The 22,077-nt window shown below is 33.3% G+C and overlaps 4 protein-coding genes across 7 annotated transcripts; 2 read left to right on the plus strand and 2 right to left on the minus strand.

Annotated features, from left to right (window-relative positions):
* The first annotated feature begins 406 nt into the window (after positions 1-406).
* LOC6579999 (calcium-transporting ATPase sarcoplasmic/endoplasmic reticulum type) lies at positions 407-12,381 on the plus strand. Of its 4 annotated transcripts, none has more exons than XM_002005836.4 (10): positions 407-523; positions 6,074-6,221; positions 6,302-6,319; positions 6,412-6,494; positions 6,956-9,127; positions 9,195-9,310; positions 9,459-9,695; positions 9,759-9,876; positions 9,956-10,073; positions 12,187-12,381. In XM_002005836.4, the coding sequence occupies exons 2-10, from the start codon at positions 6,104-6,106 to the stop codon at positions 12,213-12,215; spliced, it is 3,009 nt and encodes a 1,002-aa protein (XP_002005872.1). In that variant the 5' UTR covers positions 407-523; positions 6,074-6,103; the 3' UTR covers positions 12,216-12,381. The 4 variants fall into 4 exon arrangements, with proteins under 4 accessions (XP_002005872.1, XP_015019512.1, XP_015019513.1 ...); XM_015164026.3 differs by lacking the exon at positions 12,187-12,381 and adding an exon at positions 11,670-11,808; XM_015164027.3 differs by lacking the exon at positions 12,187-12,381 and having other exon boundaries at positions 9,956-10,264.
* Positions 12,382-12,969: 588 nt separating this feature from the next.
* LOC6580000 (U3 small nucleolar RNA-associated protein 25 homolog) lies at positions 12,970-15,547 on the minus strand. The gene is made up of 3 exons (XM_002005837.4): positions 15,184-15,547; positions 14,427-15,122; positions 12,970-14,346 (listed from the first exon to the last, which is right to left on the minus strand). The coding sequence occupies exons 1-3, from the start codon at positions 15,437-15,439 to the stop codon at positions 13,211-13,213; spliced, it is 2,088 nt and encodes a 695-aa protein (XP_002005873.2). The 5' UTR covers positions 15,440-15,547; the 3' UTR covers positions 12,970-13,210.
* A 142-nt stretch (positions 15,548-15,689) lies between these two features.
* On the minus strand, positions 15,690-17,760 carry LOC6580001 (probable transaldolase). Its single transcript, XM_002005838.4, has 3 exons — positions 17,626-17,760; positions 16,668-16,791; positions 15,690-16,597 (listed from the first exon to the last, which is right to left on the minus strand). The coding sequence occupies exons 1-3, from the start codon at positions 17,720-17,722 to the stop codon at positions 15,823-15,825; spliced, it is 996 nt and encodes a 331-aa protein (XP_002005874.2). The 5' UTR covers positions 17,723-17,760; the 3' UTR covers positions 15,690-15,822.
* A 544-nt stretch (positions 17,761-18,304) lies between these two features.
* On the plus strand, positions 18,305-20,804 carry LOC6580002 (WD repeat-containing protein 47). Its single transcript, XM_002005839.4, has 5 exons — positions 18,305-18,503; positions 19,256-19,413; positions 19,476-19,872; positions 19,942-20,165; positions 20,301-20,804. Exons 1-5 carry the CDS (start codon positions 18,468-18,470, stop codon positions 20,524-20,526), a joined length of 1,041 nt encoding a protein of 346 aa, XP_002005875.2. The 5' UTR covers positions 18,305-18,467; the 3' UTR covers positions 20,527-20,804.
* Positions 20,805-22,077: the final 1,273 nt, after the last annotated feature.

Below are 22,077 nucleotides of genomic sequence, written 5' to 3' on the forward strand. Positions count from 1 at the left end.
TCATTTTCTATATATATATACATAACATATATAGCAAATAAATATATATATATATATATATATATATATAGATACACCTTTCTTGTCAATTATAATTTTTTGTATGCACAAGCCGCCCCCCAATACAAAGCTACTTAAATTCATTCATTTTATCAATGTATACACGCGCGCACGCTCACAACTAAACGCACACTTTTATATATACATATATACAGACACACACACAAACACTCTCATGCAGAGACGAAAAAAAGAAGAATCCGTATGGTTATTGCTTAAAAGTTGATGCGTGCTAAAAGTATTTTCCCAGGCCAAAATAGAGAGTGTATCTAGTTTTGGGAATTTTGCCAAAATATATGAATTTTGTAATTCAAATAGACACTCTCATCAGGCAGCGTTCTCCTTGCGTTCAGTTGCCGTTGATCGTTATAATAGCGCGATCTTTGTGTTAGCTCTTGGTCTTTTGACTAAAAAATTCAATTATTATTATATAATACGACGATTTTTGTTTTAGAATAAAATTGTAAGTTTTGTTCTTCAAACAAATTGCAATAAGTCAAATTTTAATTAGTGTTAACAAAAGAAAATAAAAAGAAAAAACCAAAATCCAAATGTATATAAAACAGTTTGAAAAGTTACCTACATACATATTGTATATTTGTTAATAACAGTATTGAAAAATGAAGAAAATACACATTTTTGAAATTGGAAAAGACCCGCGCACATATAATTGTGCACATAAGCATATATACCCATATACATATTTATATGTATGTTTTATATATACTTATCCCTTCAATTTCTATGTATGCATATACATACATATGTATTTGAAGTTGGTGTTTTTAAAGTGTTATTGTGTTTTAATTTATATAATGAACCAAAATGTAATACAAAAATTACATTTCAAGTATTCCTACTCTCATAATACAAGTGCACACACACTCATACGCATCTTATTCATATGTACATACACACATAAGGACATACATTATATTTAAATATATATATTTGTTCATATATACATGCATATGAAAATAGTTTTACGTTTTATATAAAAAGCAAAAATATCTAAATATATTATAGATAGCTATGTACGTAAAGGAAGTTACCTGTTACATATGTATATATGAGGAGGTATTTGCAAATAGACAAACATACACATACGTAGCCTTATGCACCTGTTACTTTGACCACGGTCAAAATTTTGATATTAAAATGAAGACCAAAATAAATATAAATATATATATGCATATATGTACATACAACCACACAGGCTTACATACACACGCACACAGCCACTCGGCGTGCCAAAAAAAATAAAATTGTTAGCAAAATTTTTATATGTAGTTGATGCTGGCGCATAAATAAATTTTTGAATTTATAAATGTAAAAAAATTAACGTATAGATGTATGACTGTATTTGTGTGTGTGTGTGTGGTGAGAGTGTGTGTTGCGGCGGCTGTGTGCTTGTGTCTGATTGGAGCAGTTGATTATGCAACACTTTTCTTGTTATCTAAATGAGAAAAACAGAAAGACAAAAAAATCCCATTTTACAAAAATTATAAATAAAACATTTTTAAAGCTGCCGTAAGTACGTTTGTACATACATACATACATGTACCTATATAGCAAACTGTATATATACAAATGTATGTAGTGTTATCGTGTGCACAATATTACAAACACACATGTACATATGTATGTAAACGTGCAGAAATTTACATTTCTCTCCGTGTTTAAGTGTATGTGTGTGTTTATATACTTATATGTACACTTAACACACATACGTGTATATGAATATATGCATATATACATATTTATATATCTATGTATGTATATATGTAGGTGTATTAGAACATCGGTAGCTAAGTGTCTATTTTTAGGTAACATCTTGTATAGCCCGAAATAAGTATATGTATTGTATATGTCTATATATTTCGGAATGTACAGCTATACGTTATTCAGGGAAATATGTTAGAAATATTTGTCGCATATTATACATATAAAAATATGTATATCTACATACTGTTTAAACACTACAAATAATACATATAGACACGTGCAAAAGTAATCACATATATATATGTATATGTATAAAAATAAAGATATATGTCTGAATATATATGCACGTGTACAATACATACAGACATGCACACATACATACATACATATCTCCACATGAGTATTAAATAAATACAGTGAATGTTTATACCAAGGACTGCCTGTTTACATCTTTTTGCACATATTTACATATATACATATACTTTGAATATAATTACATATATAAACATGATGTATTTATATATGCATATTCTTGCTAATTTCTGGACTCACAAGGATATAAACTTTGTGTAAATATTTCAACTACAACTCGAAAATACCATATATAAAAACTTAAATGATTTCATTATCGCTAGTGCACATAGCCGATATATACTGTACTTGGCATCAATACAGCTCTTTGAAAAATATCCAATTAAACGGATCGACTCAAAGATACCCACTAGAAAGCGTAGAGAATTCGTCATAAAATTGAGAATTTATATTTAATTTTAGCAATATACATATACTTGAATAACTTTTGCGCCTATTATGCGATATTTATGATATTTTGGCTGCTTATATGCCACACGTATTACCTCACATAATATGGGCTCAAAGCGGAATCTGAAAGTGATTTCAAAAGTCCAATAGCAACAATCAATTTTGTCATATATAAATGTCAGTATCTCATTAACTTATCATAATAATTAAATAACTCATTGTTGGAACAAATAGATGTTCTAAATATAAAAGTTCTAGGTCGCTAGTCTCAAGTCCCTAGTTCAACGGAAATTTGCTAAAAATCCACTTTTTCAAAAAGCTCTTAGCCAATAAACTGTGGAAGGTGCGGGCATGACCAAATTGAAAAATCTTGATGTGACATGAATATAAACGAATATATGTATATATACGAAATCTGGGATTTTTAGCTTAAGCAATAAAAATAAGTTTCGTTCATGCAAACACACACAAGCACATACTCGCACACAAATCTATATACGACAAAATAATAATAATTGGATGACCATACTTGAATTGCATATTCAATATTTAAATGTAAACATTAACCATTAATAACTATCGATCATATATAGTAGAATTGCTAAATTGTGAGTGCTAAATTTTAGAGAGAGAAATAGAATTTTCAGTGAGTAAATAGCTCTTATTTTTAATAGCTCGCAATTTATATTGTCGAGAGTGCCAAAGCCAAAGAAAGAGACAAAGTGATGCTGTCCGATTATTGACTGACACTGTATTGCATAACTCATAGCAAGCAACGGGGGCTTTTGTGTGCCGACAGGTGAAGCAGAGACAAATATTATTTAAAGAAGGCCATACATATACAAATATAATAAATAAAATACAAATGTTCATTTATTTAAATTCTAGTCTACTGAAAATTAACTACCTTCTTTAATGAGTTTACAAATAAACAGCTAATAAATGAAATTTGGCTGATTTTGTCTTTTGTAAATCGAACCGCCAAATAAATTGAAAAATAGTGATGACAGGCTTGGGTTAATTTTATATGCTAGGGATGGCACGCTCAGTAAGCTACGATATCATATAATATCGACATTATTAATATCGGTAGGGAACTAAAAAGTTTATATCGATCAACACGTAAACTATCCCATTTACAAAGTTTTGCCTATGAAATTTTCCGGAGCAGCTATTTATTATTAAAAATTGTGTGTTTCTTTTATAAATAAGAGGCATTTTTTTTAAACAATGAATATGCGATCGCCTTATAGATGTTTGTCTCGTTTTGGAGTTTGCAAGATTATTTTAATTAAATTATTTTACATATAGGTAAAAAGATATATATGTTTTGTATTGTATGGTGCAGTTTATAGCTTCTGTTTTCATTTTTTTAATTAATTCTAAAAAAAAAAAAAAGAATCAAAGTTAGCAACTCTGATCAGTTGTTTGTGTGTGATTACAATCTCTACACATTTCTTATCGATATATCTATGAACATTATAATCACCCCTGTATTCGAAATTGTCATGTCATAGTTGCCAATACGCCGGAAAATGTATTAAAACACGGCCTAAAACTGCAATCTTGTAATAGCACACATATATAATTAGAACAAGGAATGCGCAATGGCCACCTAATATATACACATTAATATTGGCGATAGAAAAAAATAAAGTACTTAAATCGTGCACTTGAATAATTGTAAATAAATGTATATATGTATGCCGATTGCAAATACTGTATTAGTTGGGTAAAAGTGACACGTGTGTGAATCTCATAAGTCGACGCCACAAAATATTATTTAAACTCATTGGTATTGAAAGAAATAAGTATAACTTATAATTTACATTTTTACGTATAGTTTGTATAAATGTGTGTGATTTTATTTGAGTACATTTGAGTGTGTATGTGAAGCTATACCTACGAATAAACACACGTGTCTCTAACATACATATGTATATAAATGTATGTCTGTATGGAGATATGTGACTGAACAAATTAGAATATACAAACATGCAAAAGTGTGTGTGTGTGTGCTAGATACTGTTTTAGTTTCTTATCTGGATTCTCCTTGATAATATCTCTATTACCTGAATGCTGTAATGTAGTTAGTCTCATTTATCTAGTTTGTATATTTATATTTCATAATAGTAATTTTATCTTTAATCCCCAATGAAGTTCTTGATCTTTCTTGATATATTCTTATCACATAGATATACACATACAGATGCACTCATGTGCTTAGTGCTCATTGTGGAGAGAAATAATTATCTATATGTAATTGGCTAGTCAGGTAGAATTTGTATACGCATTTACATCCACACATACGAGAATAAATATATTATATGTGTGCATAGATATGGTTGAATATTATCGCCAATTTCGATCTCGCCATGTGTGGGTGCATATTCATAAGTATATAGAAAACCTGGAAAATTATCTATCTTCAACACGTCGTCGATTAAATTAATGTGTTAACAAATGTTTTTGCCGAGTATTTAAACAAACGGTTCATATTTGACCGTTTGATCGAAAGAATATATTGAATTGGTTCAATATAGTCTGGAAGTAATGTACACTTTATATTCAAAGATTTGTATATTATAAGACTATATACATAAATCTTATGAGCTGCTTAAAAATTCTACAAAAACCTTTTCACAACTCAGATTTAAAGTCGTAATTCGTCTGATCTTCAAACCGATATCAACACTGATTGAAATAGACCCAAATACATTTCAGTTTCGCCTACTTTTTCAGGCACAGTTGAATGGCCCGTTTAAGAGTCATTAACCTCATAATCAGATTGCACAAGTCGTCCGATTAGTAGATACCTCCATAAAAACGTGAAAAAGAGTAAAACAATTAAAACGTATTTCCTCATTGTTAAAAAGTTGAGTCGCGAAGTCAACGAGAAAAGTTTATATAACAACGCAAGAGTTCATAAACTAAATTTATTCTAGATCATGGTCAGACGATCTCTATAAACTGTAAAAACTATAAGAAGGAAAGAGAGAGAAAGAGTGGGAGAAAGTGGCGAAAACTGAAACATATCTCTCAGATTTGACTAACAAAGGTAGAGAAAGATCACATTTGGTATTTAGATACACATGTACGAAATACTCTTTGTAAACCTCTGCTGAGTGCATGTTCATAATTTAATGGTATAATTGTGTGCTTTAGTATATATTTACAAACATTTGGTTGGCATTGCCATGAATTTTTTCTAATGATTGGACTATAAACAACGCAGTTATTCATTTTGCACAATACCTGCATAAAGTGCGCAGTTAGCAGCCTGTGTGCGTGCTGTTCTGCAGCTGTTTGTAGATTATAAATATATGTATATATTTATATATTTGTTTTTATATATTAAATAGAGATGAAAGTTTGAAATATATGTAATGGCAGCAAGCTACTGATTTGGAGTTCTGCTAGTGCCTAACTGAGCTGACTTACTATTCTAGTTTTAGTTTTATAGAATTACTTTTTTTATATTGTCATAACATGTCTAATAATACAAATAACACATTTTTCTTTTAAGATTGTTGTACGCAAAGGATAACAATTCAAAATGGAAGACGGTCACTCGAAAACCGTCGAACAAACCTTGAATTTCTTTGGTACAGACGCTGAACGCGGCTTAACCCTTGAACAGGTCAAGAGCAACCAGAAAAAATATGGACCCAATGGTAAGCATATATATACTTTATATAATCCAGATAGGTTGGTTATTTCTAATGAACGAATTTCCTTCTTTCTTTCATTTCAGAATTGCCGACAGAGGAAGGTACGTGGGAAGATTAGGTTTACACGCTCGTAAAATGCTTTATTTGAAGTCTTTCATAATATTTAATATATTAATCATTTGTATTTTTCCAGGAAAGAGTATTTGGCAATTAGTTTTAGAGCAGTTTGACGATCTTCTGGTGAAGATTTTGCTTTTGGCAGCCATTATATCATTTGTAAGTTTTATTATTAACTTATCTGGTTAAATTGGCGATATATATTTATATATATATATTATTTATTAATTAAGTTCTAACCACAAACTTGTTTTTTGCAATCCTTGAGGCTTAATATCTTTCTATTATATGAGAAAATTTATTCTTAACTTTTTTATACCCTGTATCATTATGACTAAAAATAAAGTTAAATGTGGTTTCCGTTAATGCTCAGAACCCAAAAGTAATACACTTCTGTATCTACAGCCTCTGCGCCTATTCTTGTATAATTACTCAAAGATATAGTCTTGAATTTGATAAAACATTAATATAAATTTTTATAGTATCACATTCAAAATAGTGAGTTCTAAGAACCCTTTACACCAAATGTTTACTGGGGTATCAAATTGTCGGCGATTTGAAGATAGTTATCCATTATTTAATTTGTATTACAATAATATTATTTCAATTTTTCATTCTAGGTATTAGCGCTGTTTGAAGAACACGAAGACACGTTCACTGCATTTGTAGAACCTTTAGTAATTTTACTTATTCTCATAGCAAATGCTGTCGTTGGTGTATGGCAAGAGAGAAATGCCGAATCAGCAATTGAAGCACTGAAAGAATACGAACCCGAGATGGGTAAAGTAGTTCGCCAAGATAAGGCTGGTATCCAAAAAGTGAGGGCGAAAGAAATTGTTCCTGGAGACCTGGTTGAGGTGTCTGTTGGTGACAAGATTCCCGCTGACATTCGTATTACTCACATTTATTCGACAACACTCAGAATTGATCAGTCCATCCTTACCGGCGAGTCGGTCTCCGTCATTAAGCACACCGATCCTATCCCAGATCCCCGCGCTGTCAACCAGGACAAGAAGAACATCTTGTTCTCCGGCACAAACGTTGCTGCTGGCAAAGCTCGCGGTGTCGTCATTGGTACTGGTCTCAGCACTGCTATTGGTAAAATCCGTACTGAAATGTCTGAAACTGAAGAAATCAAAACCCCACTGCAACAGAAGCTGGATGAGTTCGGCGAGCAACTGTCAAAGGTCATCTCCATCATTTGCGTCGCTGTGTGGGCCATCAACATTGGTCACTTCAACGACCCCGCCCATGGTGGATCCTGGATTAAGGGTGCTATCTACTACTTCAAAATCGCTGTGGCACTGGCTGTCGCTGCTATTCCCGAGGGTCTTCCCGCTGTCATCACAACTTGCTTGGCTTTGGGCACACGCCGTATGGCCAAGAAGAACGCTATTGTCCGATCCCTTCCATCTGTCGAGACCTTAGGCTGCACATCCGTCATTTGCTCAGATAAAACCGGCACACTCACTACAAATCAAATGTCCGTTTCCCGCATGTTCATCTTTGAGAAGGTCGAAGGTAACGATAGCAACTTCCTGGAGTTTGAGCTGACTGGCTCCACCTACGAACCTATTGGCGAGCTGTTCCTTAACGGCCAGAGAGTGAAGGCCAGCGACTACGAGGCCTTGCAGGAACTGTCCACCATTTGCATTATGTGCAATGACTCTGCCATTGATTACAATGAATTCAAGCAGGCATTCGAGAAGGTCGGCGAGGCCACTGAGACCGCCTTGATTGTGTTGGCTGAGAAACTGAACGCCTTCAATGTTAACAAAGCTGGATTGGACCGGCGTTCGGCTGCTATTGCTTGCCGTGGCGAAATCGAAACGAAATGGAAGAAGGAATTCACCCTGGAGTTCTCACGTGATCGTAAATCTATGTCTTCATACTGTACACCACTGAAGGCTTCTCGCCTTGGTACTGGTCCAAAACTGTTCGTCAAGGGTGCCCCAGAAGGTGTGTTGGAACGTTGCACACATGCTCGCGTAGGCACCAGCAAGGTACCACTGACGTCTGCTCTGAAGGCTAAGATCTTGAATCTGACTGGACAGTACGGTACTGGACGCGATACCCTGCGTTGCTTGGCCCTTGCCGTTGCGGACAGCCCAATGCGTCCTGATGAGATGGATTTGGGTGATTCGACTAAATTCTATCAGTATGAAGTTAACCTGACCTTTGTTGGCGTCGTTGGCATGTTGGATCCTCCACGTAAGGAAGTCACGGATGCCATTGTTCGTTGCCGTGCTGCCGGTATTCGTGTTATTGTTATCACTGGTGATAACAAGGCTACTGCCGAAGCTATCTGCCGTCGTATTGGTGTATTCACTGAGGATGAGGACACCACTGGAAAGTCGTACTCTGGACGTGAATTTGATGATCTGTCACCTGCTGAGCAAAAGGCCGCCGTTGCTCGGTCCCGTCTGTTCTCGCGCGTGGAACCGCAGCACAAATCCAAGATTGTTGAATTCTTGCAAGGCATGAATGAAATCTCCGCCATGACAGGTGATGGTGTCAATGACGCCCCAGCTCTGAAGAAGGCTGAAATTGGTATTGCCATGGGCTCTGGTACTGCAGTAGCCAAATCTGCCGCCGAAATGGTGTTGGCAGATGACAACTTCTCTTCCATTGTGTCCGCTGTTGAAGAAGGTCGCGCTATTTATAACAACATGAAACAGTTCATCCGTTATCTGATTTCGTCCAACATCGGTGAAGTTGTTTCCATTTTCTTGACGGCTGCTCTTGGTTTGCCCGAAGCTTTGATTCCAGTTCAGCTCTTGTGGGTTAACTTGGTAAGTTTTATACCATATCAACACCGTTCGGTTTTATTAAGAAGTGTTGTTGGCACTTTTGAATTAGGTCACTGATGGTCTGCCAGCTACAGCTCTTGGCTTCAACCCACCTGATTTGGATATCATGGAGAAACCACCAAGGAAAGCCGATGAAGGTTTAATCTCAGGATGGCTGTTCTTCCGGTATGACATCTATTTAGTAGTCAGATTACACTGGCATTTAAATTTATTCTCGTAAAATCCAGTGTACATTCTTCTCAGCTGCTGCCTCATTCAATTGGCTGCAACATGTTCTAGTGAATTTTTTAATAACTTGTATTTTTACATTTAGTTACATGGCTATTGGTTTCTACGTCGGCGCAGCTACTGTTGGTGCTGCTGCCTGGTGGTTCATCTTCTCTGCTGAAGGCCCCAATCTAACATACTGGCAACTGACCCATCATCTTTCCTGCTTGGGAGGTGGAGACGAATTCAAGGGTGTCGATTGCAAGATTTTCAGCGATCCACATGCCATGACCATGGCCTTATCCGTGCTTGTTACCATTGAAATGTTGAACGCCATGAACAGGTTTGTGTCCCCATAACTAAATCACTTGCGAAAACTTAAATATTAATTTTGATTCGCATTCAGCTTATCCGAGAACCAGTCCCTCATCACAATGCCTCCATGGTGCAATCTGTGGTTGATTGGTTCAATGGCACTTTCTTTCACTCTTCACTTTGTCATTCTATACGTTGAAGTCCTCTCTGTAAGTAGATCTAAAAATTAGCAAAAAGCAATCATGATATAATTCTATGTGAAATTGTTTTCTAATCTATTTTATTTAGACCGTTTTCCAAGTAACACCGTTGTCTGCGGAGGAATGGATAACTGTGATGAAATTCTCAATTCCTGTAGTTTTATTAGATGAAACATTGAAGTTTGTTGCTAGAAAAATTGCAGATGGTGAGAGTCCTATATATAAGATGCATGGGATTGTGTTAATGTGGGCTGTCTTCTTTGGCCTGCTGTACGCTATGATGCTTTAAGAATATAATTATAATCATTAAGCCCAACATCATTATTCTAATTACTAGCATAAAGTGTTACTAAATATAAATAGAGAGAAACACCTAAAGTAACGACTTTAACCAAAACACCACATAGACTTATTTCCGAATACTAAACAAATTCACGCGTGATATTTTGATAAGAGAAATTTACTCGTTAATGTACACAACAACAACACCGTGAAATGGTCAATAGATTAATTTATAACGATTATTTGAAACGTAAACATTTACATTTTGTTTCAATACGTTTTATCTACGGCATTGCTGATTTTGTACATACAATACTACGCGGATTGCAGAATGTGTGAAACATAAAAATATAACAAATATATATGTAGGTTTCAGAAGAATTCTTTTTCATACATTTTTCGAGAACATTCAAGTCAAAATTGATTTTTACTATAATTATTATTTGATTATTCAAAGATTATATTCAATTATTAAATTTCTCTTGTGGATGATGTGCAAAACAAATTGGATTAAATATTTCAAATACTTAATATTTTCTATGAGCGTTGAATACGTAAATTTTTGTAAATATTTCATGAATGAGCAGACATTAAAACTAAATAAAACCAAGAAAAAAATCACAATTTGAATAGATAAATCCCATATACACATATTTATATTATCCATACTTAATTTTTTTCATCAACAATTTAGTGGATGAAATTGAGGATATATATATATATTTTGTATTGAATTTATTTATGTATTAAGTAGACTTAATTCAGTCAGACTTCGGTTTAAAAGATAAAATTAAAATTGGTTCATGCATTCCATAGAATAACAAAAGAAAAAAAAACAAAACGTAGTCTTCGAAAAGCATGAAATAAATCATTTGACTTATATAGATAACATTTAACAAAACAAAAGAACAATTATTGAGTGTGTTTAATATATTGGAATGTTAGCTCTTTATATATTATTTTGAGTACAACAGGCATTGGTTCCAATCAGCTTCAGTTATATTTTCCTGATTGTTTATTTGTTGAGGGTAATTGGGATCCTTGAGCCGTGCCGAGCGCCCATGGTATTCATTTTTACAGCGAACATAATAGAGTTTTAAAAATTGTGTTGAGCTTAGGTTAATCAAAAACAAGCAACAAATTATTTTCTAGATTGTGTTTAAAACAGCAACAAAAAATATTTAAGCATCTAACAAATTTGTGTTTACAAAGTTCACTTTAAAATTTGTATTATGTACATCGTTATAAATTAAAGACGCTGTGAAATAAACATAAAACAACAAACCCCCATCAGCATTACTATAAGCGAAACTAAAAACGCGCCTGAAAACCCATTGAATACATACAATGGTGGCGTGAAGCTCATCCCAGTTTTGCTTTTGAATGCTCGCGCCCGCACTTGCATTTGCTGCTGTTTGATGATCAAAAATAAAAAACCCGAGACGCATTGATTGCAAATTATTCAATATTCCAATGGAAAAACACTTTTATATAAATAATTTATTTTATTTTTTATACAGTAAATCCCCGATTTCATTAATTGGATGACCACCCCCTATTAATTTTACATAAATTAAGTCCATCCCTGCTATAGAAAGTATGTGAAGTTGTTAAATGTTGATATACTAGTGTGCCAAAATAATAAGTGAATTCGAGAAAGATCAATTGCTGTACATTATGGTCGACTTCATATAGAAACCTTAAACAACAACAACAACAAAAAACAAAACGTATAAACAAAATGAATTCATATTTAAAATTCAGCATGTAAGATATCCATAAATACGAAATATAAACACTGAAATCCGAAATGGTCTACTTATTAAACGATAATCCAACCCACCGAACGAAGCCGCCGAGTATTCGGCTTCGCCAAACCGTAGCTGCCGCTGATGATGTCCACCTGCCCCTCCTCCTCTGCATTCCAAGCTCCAAGATTTGCCAATTGCTGCATTGGTTTGCTGCTTTTTTTTCAATTTTTATTTGGCTTGATCATTTTTCGGTAACTATATTTCGCCCATTATTATTATTATTTAGTTCCTGATGTCGTCGTTGATAAATGGTAAAGGTCAGCGTATCGCACGCACACACACGCAAGAAGATGATCCTCAAGGATGTCGAATTTGTATACCTTTATCAATCTTGTATTTTTTGCTCAGACAGCCCTCTGTTAACTGATATTGCAAATTGTATCCAAAATGAATAAAATTATTTATTTGATTTAGAAAGTAATTCAACAACAAATGTTTTCTTCATTTATGAGTAATTAGGAGGAATAGCTGTTATACTTATATTAGATAAATATCATCAGAGTTTTATAAGTTATCAAAATGTTACACATCCAGCTCCACAGGTAAGGTAAATAAATTAAAAAGTAATCAAGGTTTAATTTAGTATTTTTTTAAATATATAACTAACAAAATGTCGTTTATTTTTATACACTGAATCCATTTCAAATGGGAAATCACAGTGTATTTGCGAAAATCTATTTTTTCCCAATTCTAGTCGGGCTAATATATATTTTATACAAATATAAATGTCAACGAAAATAAATTTAGCAGTTTTCTATATACATTTTTATATTTCTTATATATCAAACATTATTTTATGACCAAAGTTTCTAATTAAAAAAATATATTGTGACTCATTTAGAATGCTTTTAGTATTGGTCATTGATTTGGTTACAAGTTATCAAGTAGAATCACAGATCGGTACGTGCTTTATTTACTTTTACTATAAATTAAGGAAAAACCCATTTTAACCCGTTTTAATGACTGATCCCAACTGACAACTATTTATTGATTGATACGACCTTGGAAATAAAGTTATCAAACATGGATATATTGATAGCATATATTGATATGGAATATTGACGGCTCTTGGTCTTATTGAGTCAAGGGTTTCCTGTCACGTTCACTTTATACGTGCTGTTGCTGTCGTTTACGTGTAGAGCATATGAGAACAGAATACTTAATATTTAATCTTAGGATTACATATGAAAAAACGATACAATTTGTTATAACAATTATATGTATATTACTTTTATTACTTTACAACTTGTTTATTCCTTATTCGAGAAGAGGTATGAATCGCTAGCTCCTGTTGTCAGATTCCAGGCATTCTCATTGCCAATTATATTACTTAGGCTAAGTAAATCAAATTTGGTATATAAGACTTTTACACTCATAACATCCTGTAAGCCATCTCTGCGATTTTGGTTAATATCAAGCATTAAGTTAATCAACTCCGGGTAAAAGTTGGGAAAATTTGGTGGCTGATAGAATATTAAGTGTCGGATTCCTTTGATGCGAGTCCGCCGGAAGAAATGACCTCTCTCTGAGTAGAGCATAAATGGAGCACCACTATGGAAGAATATATCTCTCGCTCGGGAGATTTTCTCCTTCTTTGAATATTCGCTTATTTGGACGAAGCTAATCATTTCTTTCTTAAAGTGATTTCTTAGGCGCACATAATCGAAATAGCTGGGCACATAGATCAGACAATGCGAGTGCCCAGACTTTGTGAATTGTGGCAAAATGTGACGCACGAAATGCTGAAAGCGATCATCCAGAGCCGACTCAACACTTGAGCTTTCAATGCGCTGGAAAACTTGTTTGATTGGCGTCAGGACATTGCTTATGGATCCACTTTCGATCTGATTGATAATGCGCACTTTTCCTTGGTAATTATGGCATTTATTATTTATGACTCCGCGAAACTCAGGCAGGTCGTGCGAGCAAAACAGTAAGGTTTGCCTATAAAAGCGGGACGTAGCATTGAGGCAATATGAACGCAGTCGTTGGCAATTAGTTTCGGGCAATTTTTGTGGCTGCAGATGTAAATGGTCCAGCACTTGCAGCAGATTCTCCCAATTCTGGGCTAGGAGAAGCTCCGATTGGTCTATAATTAGCAACTCCACCGAATTCAGAAAGTCAAAGTCTTGATCCTTGTCATTAATAACCATACGCAGTGCCAATGGAGAGGCAATTAAAATATCCGATCCACTAAACTCAGTGTACAAAGACATCGACTTTTTAGTCAGACGAATTCCGATTTTGAAATTGTCATCCGTATTGCCGTTAAATGTTTGCTCATAATCAGCTGGTTTAGGATTGGTTTTTGGGAAATAAACCGTATTTCCAGAATATTCTTGAAGAAAACGTTCGTATTTTGTAACCGGATAGCCAGTTTTTGGATCTAGAAATAATATATATATTTAAGAGATTTTCAATTTAAGATTAAATTTAATATATTTGTAACCGAGATTCATTACATACCCCTGCGATTTTCGAACAGCAGCTTTGCTATTATTTGCACAGTTTTCAAAGCAGAATCACGAAATGGCAATATAATCAGCGCTTTCAGTCGCGTTAGACCCTGATCCCTGACACTATCTGGCAAGGACATTTCGCTCGTCGGTTGCGTGGGATCTTTAAGAAGTTCATTGATTTTCTCATTGTTACGCAAGATTAATGCCCTACTCTTTAATATATGATTTATTGCATGCAGGCAATAGACATAACGAATTTCCTCCGCGTTATCAAGAGTTCGCTGAGGATAGTAGAGATCCAAGTATCTGTTGGCCATATGAAAGAGCTCCGTTTGTACAGTGGATAAGGGATAGGAAACATTCAATGCTAGTGACGGTTGTACTCTCAATAACTGAAGATCTGCTGCTTTTAAAATATCTGCAGGCTGTTTGTAATTGTCATCCGGGTCAACAGTAGATTTTAAGTTGGGTTTCTCAATTTTGAAATTTCCAATTGCAGACCATTTGCCTTTCACCTCGTTTGTGTCTTTTGCAATTATTGCAGAAATATCATCTGACTCCAGCTCAAAATCAAATCGATTCTTAAAGACATTAATTTTCTTTATATCAGCAATATCTTGAGGGTTTTGATCCATTTCTACGTCATCTTCCTGAACTTTTCTTTCTTGTATAATACATTTCTCTTCACTTTTTAGTGTGGGAACTGAACATAATGTGTTAGTTAGGTATGTGCTGTGCTAAATCTAAATAAAACTCTTCCATACCTGCTATTGTCGAGCTATATCCGCTTACAAGCTGCTCATAAAATTGCGCTTCATCTTGCAATTCTGGTAAAAGATCGGCAGTCAATTTAGATCCATCATCAATTGTGCTCTGATATTGACACTCAGTTCTATGCATTTGCTCCATTTGTCTGCTTCTTTGTATGAATTTGTGTTTATTCGGCGACTTTTTGTCCTTTCGTAAGTCATTTCGTTTAGGCCTTGAGCCAAAATGTTTACGTTTCTCCTTCATTTTCATTTAACCTTAAGTTTCAAATTCAACTCGTAAACAACGTGGAGCACAACTTGTTGTTGGGTCGACTAATAGCGATGACAGTAAACACCCAACGATAGATAAGTATTTGACATATTGAAATCGATTATTCCCGACATGCTACAAAAACTATCGATAGAACTGGGCAGATGCTTCTATAACTACTAATATAAATTTATTTTAAAATTATTTATTTTGTCTTCAGGCTCTTTTGTAATTGAACAAAATACGGATATATTTTTTAAAGTTTATTTATAAAACCGATTAAAAAAGATTTACAAACATTTGTATATGTGGAAGGGTGTGGTAAAAATATCAGTTAATAAATGGAATTTTTTTTTTTACAAATTCATTTTGTACACTTAAATTTAGGCAAACAATTTTTTGATGACATTTTCCAGTTTCACTGTATCTACAGCGAATTTGCGTATGCCCTCAGACAGTTTGTCAGTTGCCATGGCATCTTCATTGAGCAACCACCTGAATCGGCTCTCGTCAATGGTAATCTTCTGAATATCCTGTAGCTTCGCATTGGACACAGATAAAGCGGTCTCCAGTACGACATCATCATTCTCCAGTTCCTTTAGTAAGCTTGGGCTGATCGTAAGCAAATCACAACCAGCTAATGCCTTAATTTCGCCAATATTTCTGAAGGATGCGCCCATTACCAATGTCTTATAGTCATATTTCTTGTAGTAGTTGTAGATATTCGTCACTGAGATAACGCCAGGATCAGCTTTCGGCTCGAATTTCTTGGTCTCTGTGTTTGCCACATACCAATCCAAGATGCGGCCAACAAAGGGAGAGATTAGTGTCACACCAGCTTCGGCACAAGCCACAGCTTGGGCAAATGAGAATAACAGAGTGAGATTGCAATGCACTCCATGCTGTTTTTCCAGAATTTCTGCCGCTTTGATACCCTCCCACGTTGAGGCGAGTTTTATTAAAATACGGTCCTTTTTAATTCCGAAGCTCGCATATAAATCAATCAATTTCAATGCCTTCTCCACGCTCTTCTTTGTATCAAACGAAAGACGTGCATCTATTTCGGTGGAAACTCTGCCCGGAACAACTTTTAGAATTTCGCAGCCGAACAATACGCACAAATAATCCATAGCCTCCGACACCTTGTTCTCCAGCGATCTGAAATGAAGTTAAATATATTATAAGTAATATAACTGTATCTATTTGTAATTATTTATATGTGACTAACCCTTCTTTCTTCTTTCCATATTCGACAGCATTTTTAACTATGTATTGGTAGCGCTCCATAGTCGAGGCCGACAAAATAAGCGATGGATTAGTCGTGGCATCAGTAGGCTTGTATATGTTTATGGCTAAAATAAAGAAATGCATTTTTAAAGCAAGTTGCAAGACATATTTACAAACAATTTTATAAATAACAAATATTAAACACAATTTTCTACTTAAATAATTTTCAAATTAGAATGAGGTCAAACAGTTAATTCGAATTTGTTTTACAGCTTATAAAGACCTTCAAAAAGTGAATGCAACTTTTAACTTTCAAATAAGCACATTAATTAAACAAATTAATAATTTATTAACCTACACACATTCATTGAACACTTTTCCTTTTTATTTTGTTTTTTGTTTATGGGTATAGTTATTTACAATTTTATTTGTTTGTAAACTATTTAAGAGGTAATAAGCTTTATAAAAAATATTATTATTATTATTAAAAATATTATTATTATTATTAAAAATATATATATAAACAAATCTTTTAAAAATGTATTCCATTTCAAGGTTATATTTTTTATCACATTTAAAATATATTATTCAAAGTTCATTATGAAGTGTAAATATTTGAATATGAATAATAATTAAGGTAAATACAAAAATGAAAAAAGAGGGTCAAACTAAAGTCAGACTCACCTTCGTCTAACTTTTATTTGAACTTCAGGATCTTTGCACGTTTCTAAGCTACAATCGTGTATTCACATGCATACATACATATATTTACATGTATGTATGTATACACGTGTAATACCATAGGATTGAATGAACGTGCAGAATGCGTGAAGTTCAAATAAAAGTTAAACTCGAGGTGAATGAGTTCGACTTTTGTTTGTTTTACTTTATATATGTACATAAATGCTTGTACTAAAAACTAGGATAATTTTCCAATTTAATAACTTCCTTCTATTTACCATCAAAATCGCCGGTATCCGCTACAATTGTAGTTATTTTCTTAAGCTGTTCCAAAGCCGACATCTTTATCTTTTTTATAACGCGATCGTTTCCCATTACCCGGTGCAACTAAATCTTTAGTCTGGACTATAAGCATCGATAGCTAAGGTCAAAGTATCGATATGACTTTTACAAATATGGCAGTCTAATCGATATTCGGGTCTTTCGATATGAGATCGATACATTAAATAAATGCAATGGCATAAATTTTTGTTTCCATGCTACATTTCTTATTGGAGTTCATGAGAAGAAGAAAAAGTATATTAACATAAGTATATAAATTTCAACAATGCTAATATATATATATTTTTTAATAAAATTTTGTTTTATGAAATAAACTTATATAAAATATGCATTTAATACATATTTCTTAAATTGAGAGCATTGAAACTGGTTCAGTGAACTAGCATTTCGATAACTAGCATTTGGTTTGCATGTTCTTTGCTAACAATTTGTATATATTTTCTTATTAGACTAAATAAAATTTCTTAGTTTGTTAGTTATGAAGGCTTCCATAAATTATATATCCTTTTAAATTATGGTTTCAGCATATTCGAAATGCGATTATTATTTTTTACATTCAAAAAGTATTAGTGATGCACCAAGAAGATTAAAACTAATCTCCCATTTTCTCTAATTCCCTGAATGCATTTAAGAACGAAATGTAATCCGTATTGGATATTACCATCTCTTGCAAAGTTCACATTTATATAGTATATACATATACCAGTTGATCATATTTGTAAACAGTTTTTATAATAAATAAATAATTTTGGTTTTTATATTTTAGTTCCTAAAATTAATGCATTCTAACAGAAGCGATACAAATATGAGAGAGGTAAATAAATTGATTGATTCGTTTTCCAGTTTGAGCTAGAAAATGTGAATGCAGGAATGTAAATTTTAAGATAGCGGTACTTTTTAATGTATACAATAAATTAGATACTTGTATATTTAATTTTATTTAAATTTTCGAAAACAGACGTCATCGAATACTTTCCTATGAACGCTTAAGGCAGATCTTTAAATTATATTTATGTAATGTCTACATATAAATATTTTCTTTACAATTTTAATCATTCTATACTATACATACATGTTTTTATCCATGGAAGAATGGTATGAACGAAGTATAAAAACTAGTAATTTTATAGCTTTTATATATTACTTAATGAGTTTTCTAATGTTTTGCAAAAGAAAACGATATTTCTCTGAGCAGCACGAAAGAATGTGTGCGTTGGCATGTCTCGTCTCCGCCGAGCTGTCTAAATGCCTTAAACTCAAATGCAATAGGAGTTAGAAAGTACAAATTTTCGTGTAGATTTCATTTCTAGCGAAAAGTGGAAACCAGAAAAGCGCAATACCGTACTCCAACCTAGATTTGATATAAAAAGGCGTCTTAAAGAAATTTTAACTTTATTTATTCAATAATACCGTTGCGGCTTAAATATGTAATAAATACTTTTCTCTTCTTAATTATATTCGCTTGCATAAAGATCTGCAAAAGATCCTATAACCTCAGATTAGTTAATGTGCTATAGACTTATTACATTTTACTTAAAGTTTAAAGCAATACCATTTTGCTTTCAGAGAGATGAAGAACGCTCACAGTTTGTTGCTGTTACAACCATAACGGATTCTCAGGCTATACGCAGCGTGGACTTTCATCCAGATGGAAATCTTTTTGCCGTTGGATCAAATTCAAAAACCTTTCGAATATGTCAATATCCGCAAATTTCTAAACTGAGGTAAGATTAACAAATTAAGTCAATTTCCAGATATAATTTAATAATGATTTTTCGACCAGTAGACACGATCAACACTTTTATCCTCCATCTGTTTTATGCAAACGCACTAAGCATCATCGAGGATCGATATATTGTACGAGCTGGTCAGCAGATGGCGAGCTGGTTGCGACTGGGTCAAATGACAAGACCATCAAGTATATGCGATTTAACAAGGATACAAACCAGCTGGTGGGCCAAGAGATCGAACTGAATATGCACGATGGCACTGTCCGAGATATGTGCTTCCTCGACAACTCATCAACCAAATCCCGATTACTCGCGAGCGGCGGCGCCGGCGATTGCAAGATTTACGTAACAGACTGTGTGACAAGCATGCCCATGCATGCTTTCGGAGGACATACTGGACACATCTCATCGCTGTACAGCTGGAATAATACGATGTTCGTATCGGGATCGCAGGTAATTAATCGATTTCGCCGTAGCTATGCAAGATGGACCAGCCAGAGATATTTATCGTAACATTTACAGGATCAAACGATACGTTTTTGGGACATACGAGTTAACGAAGCTGTCAGCTCCTTTGATCAGGAATATAAGCCTGGAGCGCTGCAGAAATCGCCAGTGACTGCAGTTTGCGTCGATCCGACTGGGCGACTGCTGGTGTCGGGACACGCGGATAGCGCATGCGTGCTATACGATATACGCGGAAATAGGCTAATACAACGATTTTATCCACATAGCGCGGAAATTAGGTAAAGTATATAGGAATGCTAAGATATATAGACTCCTGCACTCCTCAGATATATTTCAATATTTAATTTGTTTATGTAATTATAATTTTTTTTAAGGTAATCTATTGTGATTTGTATATATCTTTTTATTTCCAGATGCATCCGCTTTTCACCAGAGGCTTATTATATGCTCACCTGTAGCTATGATAGTACGATTAAACTAACAGATTTACAGGGTGATCTAGCTAACGATCTTGCCTCAGTGGTTGTGGCCAAGCACAAAGACAAGGCGATTACAATTCGATGGCATCCAACTGAGTTTTCGTTTATTTCAACATCTGCGGATAAGACTGCAACCTTATGGGCTTTACCTCAATCCTAAATTATTTTATTTAAACATAAATATATAAATTATTTAATAAATATACCAATAATATTTAAGGTCTAGTGAAAATTTATTAATTACATGTTGGGATTAATATTTACGTTTTAAAACAAACATATTGATTTATACATAAATATATACATATATATATATATATATATATATATATATATATATGTATTTAATATCGTATTGATTTGAAATGGCTTGTGCGTATAATTTATTTTCTATATTTATGTATTAAAAAATATATATATAATAATAAAAGTCCAAAAGTGGTTTGCATTAATTATTTATTATATATTATAAACTTCTTATAATAATCTTGCTAAAATATTTCATACTTACATTATCCAAAGCTAAGAAGAGTAAAACACAAAATATATAAAAATAAACTTAGGATTCATTCATCTATTTATAACAAACGAAAATCTATCTTTGTGCTCTGCACGTTTCTCAATTGTTTTTGTTTTTAGTTCGATTTTCTCTTATCGATATTACGCAATGAAAAAATATCGAAAATAAAGAACATGATAAGAATTTTTGTTTTCGCAAACAGTAAACGAATATACATATATAAGACTAAACTTTCTATCAAATATATATAATTGAGTTTTAGTCTTACGTTCATACACCATTAAATATATCAGATTAGGAATTATTTCCAGTTTCAAGCGGTTATTTAACTTGACAAAACTTGAGATAACATCAAGAGACCTGTTTCGATATGCACATATTAACCATATTTAGTATGTCAAGATTTTTTAAGATACACTTGACCCTTGAGCCTTAGATCATTTAATCACACATACACTCTCTCACGTACGAGCTATGATTAAATATATATACAAACATATGTATCTATGTATGATTTTCAGACTAAAAGTTTCCAATTTGCTCGAATTCCATTCATTCTAGAATATAATGCTGATCAAACAAATATTTAAGCTTTATGGTGAGGTGGATTTATATTAGACCTCGTTAAAGCATTCTCAGGCCTTATCTTTAAGACCTATGACAATGATTAATACTTGATCAGATAACAATCAATAAATTTTCAAAAATTTAATTGTATGTTGGAAAAATTTAATGAACAGTTATTTGTAAAATATATAATGAAAGCCAGAAAACATGATATATTTTAGAAAAATTTAATGAAAACTAATCTATTAAATTTATGCTTTATAGATAAGCTCAAAATATATATACATACATATGCATATTATGTAGATGTACATACACAGGTGTGTATGGTATAAATATACATACATACATATATGTTTTATGTTTTTGTATGTATATGTATATGTATACATACAAACACATGCGCTTAAATAACATGCAATTGGACAGACGTTCATATGTTAACATAAATACATACAGATGTACATACATATATACAGACACACATATACAAATACAAAAATATGTGTTTTTGTTGTTGTTATATTTGTCTAAAATACAATCGGTATCCATTCTTAATACGCTAAATAGGTTTTCAGTTACTTTTTCATTAATACAACAGTATTTCCCCCAACTCGCAGCTCC

This window comes from Drosophila mojavensis, unplaced genomic scaffold (assembly GCF_018153725.1).
Source record: "Drosophila mojavensis isolate 15081-1352.22 unplaced genomic scaffold, ASM1815372v1 contig_80, whole genome shotgun sequence".
In the NCBI taxonomy this organism is placed as follows: domain Eukaryota; kingdom Metazoa; phylum Arthropoda; class Insecta; order Diptera; family Drosophilidae; genus Drosophila; species Drosophila mojavensis.

Excerpts from the sequence above, each read along its gene's own strand:
- LOC6579999 (XM_015164027.3), top strand. The coding sequence starts at position 6,104 with ATGGAAGACGGTCACTCGAAAACCGTCGAACAAACCTTGAATTTCTTT. Across the intron at positions 9,128-9,194 it reads AGCTCTTGTGGGTTAACTTG|GTCACTGATGGTCTGCCAGC; the intron begins GTAAGTTTTATA and ends CTTTTGAATTAG. Across the intron at positions 9,696-9,758 it reads ATGTTGAACGCCATGAACAG|CTTATCCGAGAACCAGTCCC; the intron begins GTTTGTGTCCCC and ends ATTCGCATTCAG.
- LOC6580000 (XM_002005837.4), bottom strand. The coding sequence starts at position 15,439 with ATGAAAATGAAGGAGAAACGTAAACATTTTGGCTCAAGGCCTAAACGA. Across the intron at positions 15,123-15,183 it reads ATATAGCTCGACAATAGCAG|TTCCCACACTAAAAAGTGAA; the intron begins GTATGGAAGAGT and ends CATTATGTTCAG. Across the intron at positions 14,347-14,426 it reads GCTGTTCGAAAATCGCAGGG|ATCCAAAAACTGGCTATCCG; the intron begins GTATGTAATGAA and ends TATTATTTCTAG.
- LOC6580001 (XM_002005838.4), bottom strand. The coding sequence starts at position 17,722 with ATGGGAAACGATCGCGTTATAAAAAAGATAAAGATGTCGGCTTTGGAA. Across the intron at positions 16,792-17,625 it reads GGATACCGGCGATTTTGATG|CCATAAACATATACAAGCCT; the intron begins GTAAATAGAAGG and ends TCTTTATTTTAG. Across the intron at positions 16,598-16,667 it reads TATGGAAAGAAGAAAGAAGG|ATCGCTGGAGAACAAGGTGT; the intron begins GTTAGTCACATA and ends ACTTCATTTCAG.
- LOC6580002 (XM_002005839.4), top strand. The coding sequence starts at position 18,468 with ATGCATTCTAACAGAAGCGATACAAATATGAGAGAG. Across the intron at positions 19,873-19,941 it reads TGTTCGTATCGGGATCGCAG|GATCAAACGATACGTTTTTG; the intron begins GTAATTAATCGA and ends TAACATTTACAG. Across the intron at positions 20,166-20,300 it reads CCACATAGCGCGGAAATTAG|ATGCATCCGCTTTTCACCAG; the intron begins GTAAAGTATATA and ends TTTTATTTCCAG.